The 8,538-nt window shown below is 36.7% G+C and overlaps 2 protein-coding genes across 2 annotated transcripts; one reads left to right on the forward strand and one right to left on the reverse strand.

The window, feature by feature from the left end:
• The first annotated feature begins 3,867 nt into the window (after positions 1 to 3,867).
• LOC143431695 (iron-sulfur cluster assembly 2 homolog, mitochondrial-like) lies at positions 3,868 to 4,787 on the forward strand. Its single transcript, XM_076908632.1, has 3 exons — positions 3,868 to 4,099; positions 4,309 to 4,530; positions 4,613 to 4,787. The coding sequence occupies exons 1-3, from the start codon at positions 3,996 to 3,998 to the stop codon at positions 4,785 to 4,787; spliced, it is 501 nt and encodes a 166-aa protein (XP_076764747.1). The 5' UTR covers positions 3,868 to 3,995.
• Positions 4,788 to 5,626: 839 nt separating this feature from the next.
• LOC143431688 (uncharacterized) lies at positions 5,627 to 7,705 on the reverse strand. Its single transcript, XM_076908616.1, has 5 exons — positions 7,321 to 7,705; positions 6,324 to 7,172; positions 6,099 to 6,245; positions 5,794 to 6,027; positions 5,627 to 5,728 (listed from the first exon to the last, which is right to left on the reverse strand). Exons 1-5 carry the CDS (start codon positions 7,393 to 7,395, stop codon positions 5,702 to 5,704), a joined length of 1,332 nt encoding a protein of 443 aa, XP_076764731.1. The 5' UTR covers positions 7,396 to 7,705; the 3' UTR covers positions 5,627 to 5,701.
• Between the last annotated feature and the right edge of the window lie 833 nt (positions 7,706 to 8,538).

The raw sequence follows: 8,538 nt of genomic DNA on the forward strand, positions 1-8,538 counted from the left end.
ACAAGGAATTAATATTTATAACAAACCATAATTATGTTAACAGTAGAATTTAACAAGATTCAGGCTCAATCGAAAGGTACAAAACATTAATATTTATATAATCATCCATAATTATGTTAACAGAAGAATTGAATAAAATTCAAGTTCGATTTAAAGGTACAAAACATTAATGTTTATAATGAACCATAATTGTATTAAGAGAAAGATTTTAAAAAATTTAAGTTCAATTTGAATATATCCCCATTATATGTCATCGACAGTAAAAAATAATTATGAATAACAAAGAAATGTAAATAAAACGTATAAATAGTATGAACAATACAGGAATATAGGAAAGAAATGAAATAAATGTGAATATTTCGACGAGCGCGCATGGACAGTAGGGCGCCAGCGTCAGGAGTGCGCATGCGCGGCCAGCCACGCGCGAGGGTACAAATAGAGCCGCAGCGTCGAGTGGCGAGCAGTGTCTCGCGCGACTGCGACTGTTGCGGGTCTGAGTGTCGATTAATTCTTTATTTCAGTGATTTTTAACGTAGACTACCAACAGTAGACAAATAAAATAATGTATATATATATTTTTTAGTACGTTCAAGGACGTGAATGCTATAGTATCCATTTTCGTGTAGATAATGCAGAATTATATGAATGCTATAGAATTCAAATACTTAAAGTGAATTATTTCGAATTTAATTTTATATAACTGTATTGTCTGTATTGTTTTGGATGCTATAGCGTTCGTTGTATACAACAATTGAAATGTGATAATCTGACTAGCCTCGTACAATGCGTTTAATCGAACTTCGGATATCACGAGCAATTTAAAAATAAAATCACTGTCAATATTTCAGATGTGCGACCAGTTTGACCACTTTCGACGAAGATGGCGTCACGCGTTCTGAAGCAGAGCCACCACAGTCTCTCTCACTCTTTCTCATACCTTTCGTATACATCTTTCTCTCTCACACCTCTAAAGCGGGAAATACAAAAATGCAACACAATACTATAATACACAGCAGAGATTTAAAACCCATTTCTCTCTTAAAATTACACAAAACGCAGCATTTATTATTTATATTCATTATTTACACGCGTTACTTAACATTCTCGTTTGCAACCATCGATCACTGCATTTGTAATTAAAAAAAAAAAATACAAAAAATAAGAAAAACAAATATGTTGATCCTAATCTGCGATCTTAAAAACTAACCTTAAAATCTGAACATATTTATCGCGTGCTATAAATACAGATTGTTTTTTAATCATGTTTTACATTGAAAAATATTTGTAAACAATATAAAATGTATTTTTTAATACTTGTTAATAATATGAAATTTTGTAATTTTTAAGAAGATTTGAAAGTTGAAGATTGTGCAACTTCTGGTGCAATCTTATATTTTCGTTTCACGTTAATCTATTTTAGAGTAATACCAGCAGATGGCGGTTTTGGGGAGCACAATTCTCTTATTTCTTGCGCAACTGAAAATTTTCCTCTCTTACTCTATTCGAAAACAATCTTTGTTCTATGTTTACAGGTTTCTCGTCGCAGGCACGGCTCGTTTGCATCGTATTTTAATGTCTTCTCGTACGTCTTAATTTTCTTAATTATAAAAATCAATATTTACTATTTTTTAAATTTTTATTAACGTTTTTTTACGTCTTTTAGTCGGTTCTTGCGACAACCAGAGGATAATTTGGACTTATTGTGGTCCTCATCTGCAGGAGTAAAGGCAATACCAACTTCTGGAAGTCGAACTTGGTTTGGTTTTGGTTTGTTTTGTTTGTTTATTGTTGCAGTATGAAAATATGAATTGAACAATTATTAATATTAATTTAACGATTTTTATATGTATTTGTAACTTTGTACTTTGCAACGGATGGCTTTTGCATTGCCTATTTACATTGCATCGTCCATACAATTTTTTATTTTTCACTTCGCACCTTTTTGCATTTAATATTTTTGTTTATATTATTCCCTTTCTTAATTAAAATTTATTATTCTTTTCTACAGTTTCGTCAACTCCTTCTCTTCTTCAATACCAACTTCTGGAAGTCGAACTTGGTTTGTTTTGTTTGTTTATTGTTGGAGTATGAAAATATGAATTGAACAATTATTAATAGTAATTTAACGATTTTTATATGTATTTGTAACTTTGTACTTTGCAACGGATGGCTTTTGCATTGCCTTTTTACATTGTATCGTCCATACAATTTTTTATTCTTCACTTCGCACCTTTTTGCATTTAATATTTTCGCTTGCATTCTTCTTCTAAATTAAAATTTGTCGTGTAAAAATTCTTTTCTTCTTTTAGTCGCCTCTTACAACAACCAGAGGACCACTTTGGACTTATTCTGATCCTCATCCACAATTAAATTATATTTTAACAATTTTTATGTGCATTTACACCTTTGGCTTGGTTTATTTGTTCACTGTTGGAGTATAAAAATATTTTAACAATTTTCATATTTTTTTGTACCTTTTTTTTTGGTTTATTTGTTTACTGTTGTAGTATAAAAGTATTTTAACACGTTTTTCTATCCATTTGTACCTTTAGTTTGGTTTATTTGTTCACTGTTGGAGTACAAAAATATTTTAACAATTTTTATAGCTATTTTTATATTATTTTGTTATTGTATTTTCCAACGGATGGCTTTTGCAAAGAGACTAGTCTCTTGTGCTTAACAAAAACAGTCTTTTTACATTGTATCGTCCATACATTTTCTTATTTTTCACTTCGCACCTTTTTGCATTTAATATTTTCGCTTGCATTCTTCTTCTAAATTAAAATTTGTTGTGTAAAAACTCTTTTCTTCTTTTAGTCGCCTCTTACAACAACCAGAGGACCACTTTGGACTTATTCTGATCCTCATCCACAATTAAATTATATTTTAACAATTTTTATGTGCATTTACACCTTCGGCTTGGTTTATTTGATCACTGTTGGAGTACAAAAATATTTTAACAATTTTCATATTTTTTTGTACCTTTTTTTTTGGTTTATTTGTTTACTGTTGTAGTATAAAAATATTTTAACACGTTTTTCTATCCATTTGTACCTTTAGTTTGGTTTATTTGTTCACTGTTGGAGTATAAAAATATTTTAACAATTTTTATAGCTATTTTTATGTTATTTTATTATTGTATTTTCCAACGGATGGCTTTTGCAAAGAGACTAGTCTCTTGTGCTTAACAAAAACAGTCTTTTTACATTGTATCGTCCATACATTTTCTTATTTTTCACTTCGCACCTTTTTGCATTTAATATTTTCGCTTGCATTCTTCTTCTAAATTAAAATTTGTTGTGTAAAAATTCTTTTCTTCTTTTAGTCGCCTCTTACAACAACCAGAGGACCACTTTGGACTTATTCTGATCCTCATCCAGAATTAAATTATAGTTTAACAATTTTTATGTGCATTTGCACCTTTGGCTTGGTTTATTTGATCACTGTTGGAGTATAAAAATATTTTAACAATTTTCATATTTTTTTGTACCTTTTTTTTTGGTTTATTTGTTTACTGTTGTAGTATAAAAGTATTTTAACACGTTTTTCTATCTATTTGTACCTTTAGTTTGGTTTATTTGTTCACTGTTGGAGTACAAAAATATTTTAACAATTTTTATAGCTATTTTTATATTATTTTATTATTGTATTTTCCAACGGATGGCTTTTGCAAAGAGACTAGTCTCTTGTGCTTAACAAAAACAGTCTTTTTACATTGTATCGTCCATACATTTTCTTATTTTTCACTTCGCACCTTTTTGCATTTAATATTTTCGCTTGCATTCTTCTTCTAAATTAAAATTTGTTGTGTAAAAATTCAATTCTTCTTTTAGTCGCCTCTTACAACAACCGGAGGACCAACAACCGCTGTGAACACATTCTAATCCATCCACAAGATTAAAAACAATACCAACGTCTGCAACCGGAACTTAAAAAACCACTTCTTCGAAAGCCAACTGCAAACACAGCTCAATTTCCAAAACTTATGTACATCGATGTTGGTCATCACACATGCTAAAAACATGGCGAAATTGAAGCACGTTATGTGGAGTGTCTCTTCCAATTTCGTAGCCAATCGATACTTCTCTCAACTCTTAACGTACGTTCAAACTTAGCGAAGAATATATATTCATAAAATTAAAGATTGAAACAGAATTAGCGAAGAATATGTGAAAATAAAATTTCTCAGAGGTCCTCAACGTCTCTCGATCCTCTCGTAATTCAATTTCAATACCAAACTTGCTCGCAAAAATTGTTGTTCATATTTTGATCAACTTCTTCGCTCCAACGATGTTTCTTCTTTCGCAGTTCTCAATGGTACTACGCGTCAGCAGCTTCTTTGCTGCATAAATCGCCAACGGAGGCCTCAGACAAGTCAGAAGGCGATATAATAATTACAGACAGCTGCGTTCAACGTTTAAAGGAGATAACGGATAACAATAGCTACTTGAGAGTCACCGTAGAAGGCGGTGGCTGCTCTGGTTTCCAATATAAGTTCGATTTGGACACGAACATAAACGAAGACGACAAGTGAGGGCCATTGAAACATATTTGCAGCCTTCTTTCAATTACTATTAATTAATTAAGCGTGTAATACTATTTTATATTGCAGAGTATTTCAAAAGGATGATGCTAAAGTCGTTATAGACTCAACGTCTCTGGAATACATCAAAGGAGCAACGATAGAGTACCACACAGAGTTGATACGCTCTGCGTTTAGAATAACTAATAATCCGCTAGCCGAACAGGGCTGCAGCTGTGGCGCTAGCTTCTCGATTAAAGTATAGAGCTTGAGACGATGCAATTTTCACTTGGCGCTTGGCACAAAGCGAACAGACCTCTCGCAGAGATGTTGAGAGAGATTTCATGGAAATTAATTAATGTTTTCTGCACGTAGACGCAGCTTTCGAAGGCGTTACTGGTTTAAATAAATTTAGAGAGGCTGTTCGCTGTTATTGTGAGCCGAACAGTTAATAGACGATTGACTACACTGCGTACGATTATTGTAAATTAGCTCGTAGACCTGAGAATTTTTATAAACGATTGTACGAGCTATGCGAACAGAGGATTTGGTACGCAGGCGTACGATGCTTGGTTTTCTGGAGAATCTGCCAACGCTGTAAATAAACAGAGGCGTACGAACTTGTATTCTAGTCCGTGTAACATGAAATATCTTAGTAACTCGTTTTCAACGCTCGAACAAGAGTCGAGCAATATTTTTATTAATTTAAAAATGTTTCGATGGCTTTCGCTGAATTGTTCGAGGCTTCTCAGCGTAAATTGTGTCTCGAGCAAGCCTCTCAGAGGATCGAATGATCATCGCCTCGAACAATTCATGTTTATTTAATTTATTTCGTTACGCATTAAAGTATATAATTTATTCAGAGCCTTTAATTTAATTCATATTGGCCAGAATACATGTTTAAATTGCTAAACAGAACTTAGTCGCAGTAATATTGTATATAAACGAGATAAAATGAGTATCGAGTAACAGTTCTTAATTTTATTCGATAAATAAAGAGGACACCGATCTCAGATATTGCTTAATATATTAAATCGAACTATAAAAAAATAATTATAATTATTGCTCGTCAGCTGTAACTTTCGTATGTACATAAAAATGCCTGGTGATTCTAATTCCGATTAAAATATGTCGTTTGGAATGTTGGTAATCGCCCATTTGCAACCAGCGACCCAGCGATCACTTCTGCTTACCCTTTTTACTGTTCTGAAAAGAATCGAACCATTAATTCTTAATTAACTGCGCTGGCTGCTACGCCTGCAAGCGATTACCTTGTTCGCAAGCTGAAATTTCAGCTGCTGTATCTCTTCGGTCTGAAAAATAAGCTTTTCATTCATGTTCGCAAGGTGTTCGCTCATCGTGCTCAACTGCGTCTTGTAATTCCCCTCCTGGCTCTCTTTATCCTTCTGCAGCGTACTGCAGTTCGACAAAGCCTCTGCGAGCGCAGACTCGCACTTTTCTCTCTTCGCTTCGCTCGTTTCCAGATGAGCTCGCAGAACTTCGCTCTGAAAATGTATTTACTGAATTATCAGTCAACGAGAGCAGGGCGAACCCTTTGAAAACTTGTTTAAATTACATTAGCAGCCATCGCCAGGTTCTTCACATGATAAATATGCTTCTCCGTTATCAGTTTGTCTATCTCTTGCAGAAAGTAGTCTCTGATCTTCGCTTCTCTGGCCTCAATCTCCTCCGGTATGGCGAAAGGTACTGTCAATCTCCCAATCTGTAAGAGACGATTGTTCGTTAAGGTTCATCGGAGGCGAAAGTGTTCACGGATTGTTAGAAAAAAGTGTGATCGTACCATGTGATTTATTTCTGCGGGCTGCAGCGACTCGTCTTGGACTTGCATATTGCTCAAGCGCTCTCTCTGCTCGAGCTCATCGTACTTTATTTTGAGCAGTTGGTACTGCGCCCTCCAATGGTTCGCCTCCTTCTCCAAGTCGCTCGATTTGGGGAAGCTTGAGAGGTCAGTCTCGGCCTGCGCTTTGTGAGAATTACTCTCAGCCGTAGATCTTGACAATCTACGCGATGCAGAGGGTGATGAGAAGGGAGACGGTTCTGTATGCGGATGATTAGAATGTCCTACCCTGGTATCGGATTCGTAACCATCTCGCTTCCCTTCGTTACTAGACCAGGACACCGTTTCCTCCTGTTTCTGCTTCTCGCTCAGCTTCTGCTGCAGCTCGCTCGCCTCTCTCTCCAGCTTGTCCACCGTGCTGCGATACTGGCACTCCAGCTCGATCCTGGACTTCTCCGAGCGGTCCAGCCTGTACTCCAGCTGCTGTATCCTCTCGTTCAGGCTTTCGATCTCTGTGTCCTTGTCGCTGATCTGCGACAGCAGCTGAGCGTTCTCGACTATCTTCTTTTGGAACTCCTCGTCCAGAATGTGGTTCGGCGAGGCGAGCACTTGGCTGTTGCTCTCCGACGGCTTGCTCTTCCCCTTTTTAGACTTGTTCTGCGATTTGTCCAGCTCGTCCTGAAGCACCGTTATCCGTTTGGTCAGCTGTTGGTTGCGAAACGACAAACTGTCCAATTCCTGCTCCGCCCTTCGAAGCTCCACTTCTTTCTCCTTCAACTGCTCTCGGATGTCCGCGTTACGTGCCTGCTCGTCTATTATGGCTCTCTTTAAGACGTTCGCTTGAGCACGAATCTGAAAAGTTTGAGAAGGCTTGAAAATTAGGGTTTGTACTTTGTGTCTGTTAAGTAAAGAGAGGTTATGTAATGAATGAAGGGTTAAATAAGGTTTTAAGTGAGATTTGGGTGTTGGATTATGTTTGTGGTGGACAAGTGATGTTTACTTTTGAGTATTCCGTGGCGATCTTTTGGTATTTCGTTTGCAGCTGCCCGCTGACGCCTTCCATCGCGTTTTCCATTGTCTGTCCGTCTTCTGCGCGCTGTTACGATCCTCTGCAACGATTATTATCCGCTCATCGTTCGTATTTTCTATCGCGACACTGGTCCTCTCTCGCGTTCAAGGGACGAGTGAGTACATCGACGCCTCGAATGAGATTCTCGATGGAAACGTGCGAAAGCTTGTAATGGAATTACAGACATTTGTGAGAGAAAAAGATGCGTATATGGTCTCGTATATAGGTCAAATCTCTACTAGAATCGCATAAATAAACAGCGTACAGAACAGTGTCGAACAGATACGCTCTCGTTCGACGATTTATAGTTCGATCGTCGATGGCTGTCAATTGTTGAAGTAACTGTGGCGAGGGGATGTTGATTCGTTCGAGTGCAGATGAATTTCGACTGATGTTTCACACGCACTCGACACGCGCACGCAAACAAAATACACACGCACACGCACGCACACTGCTCACACTAAATTCTAATAAAGATTTCAACCACGCTGTTTGGGCATAGACTTGGTATCTTATCGTGTACGTGGTGCAGAATCAGGGGCGTATCAACTGATGAGTGGATCTGAATATTTCAAACACTGTTTGGACACAAATTTGATATCTTATCACAGAAGTAATGCAAACTCAGGAGCGTATCAAGCGATAAGTGGGCCCCAAATATTTCAAACATTGTTTGGCCACAAATTTCATATCTTATCAGAGAAGTAATGCAAACTCAGGAGCGTATCAAGCAATAAATGGGCCCTGAAAATTTCAAACATTGTTTGTCCACAAATTTCATATCTTATCACAAAAGTAATGCAGACTCAGGGGCGTATCAAGCAGTAAGTGGGCCCTGAATATTTCAAACATTGTTTGAGCACAAATTTGATATCTTATCACAGACGTAATGCAGACTCAGGAGCGTATCAAGTGATAAGCGGGCCCTGGGGTTTAAAAATATTTCAACTTAAAAATTTTAGAAATGATCGAGAAGTTTCGAAAAGCCTCCGCGAAATGATCGAACAAATCTAAAAACAAAATTTTTATTTTTCGGCGTCAAAATTGCACTTTTTTTTTTGGGAGGGGCCCCAAATTTTTACTGCATAGGGTCTTCACTTGTCTTGAGTCGTTCCTGAGGTGTCCAGAAATTTTTACTGCACTGGGCCT

This window comes from Xylocopa sonorina, unplaced genomic scaffold (assembly GCF_050948175.1).
Source record: "Xylocopa sonorina isolate GNS202 unplaced genomic scaffold, iyXylSono1_principal scaffold0014, whole genome shotgun sequence".
Lineage (NCBI taxonomy): Eukaryota > Metazoa > Arthropoda > Insecta > Hymenoptera > Apidae > Xylocopa > Xylocopa sonorina.

What these genes read in the sequence shown, in the direction of transcription:
- LOC143431695 (XM_076908632.1), top strand. Translation starts at nt 3,996, where the DNA reads ATGTTGGTCATCACACATGCTAAAAACATGGCGAAATTGAAGCACGTT. An exon ending in TACTTCTCTCAACTCTTAAC is followed by an intron (nt 4,100 to 4,308) that starts GTACGTTCAAAC and finishes CTTCTTTCGCAG; the next exon opens with TTCTCAATGGTACTACGCGT. An exon ending in AACATAAACGAAGACGACAA is followed by an intron (nt 4,531 to 4,612) that starts GTGAGGGCCATT and finishes TTTATATTGCAG; the next exon opens with AGTATTTCAAAAGGATGATG.
- LOC143431688 (XM_076908616.1), bottom strand. Translation starts at nt 7,395, where the DNA reads ATGGAAAACGCGATGGAAGGCGTCAGCGGGCAGCTGCAAACGAAATAC. An exon ending in TCGCCACGGAATACTCAAAA is followed by an intron (nt 7,173 to 7,320) that starts GTAAACATCACT and finishes CAAACTTTTCAG; the next exon opens with ATTCGTGCTCAAGCGAACGT. An exon ending in CCGCAGAAATAAATCACATG is followed by an intron (nt 6,246 to 6,323) that starts GTACGATCACAC and finishes CGTCTCTTACAG; the next exon opens with ATTGGGAGATTGACAGTACC.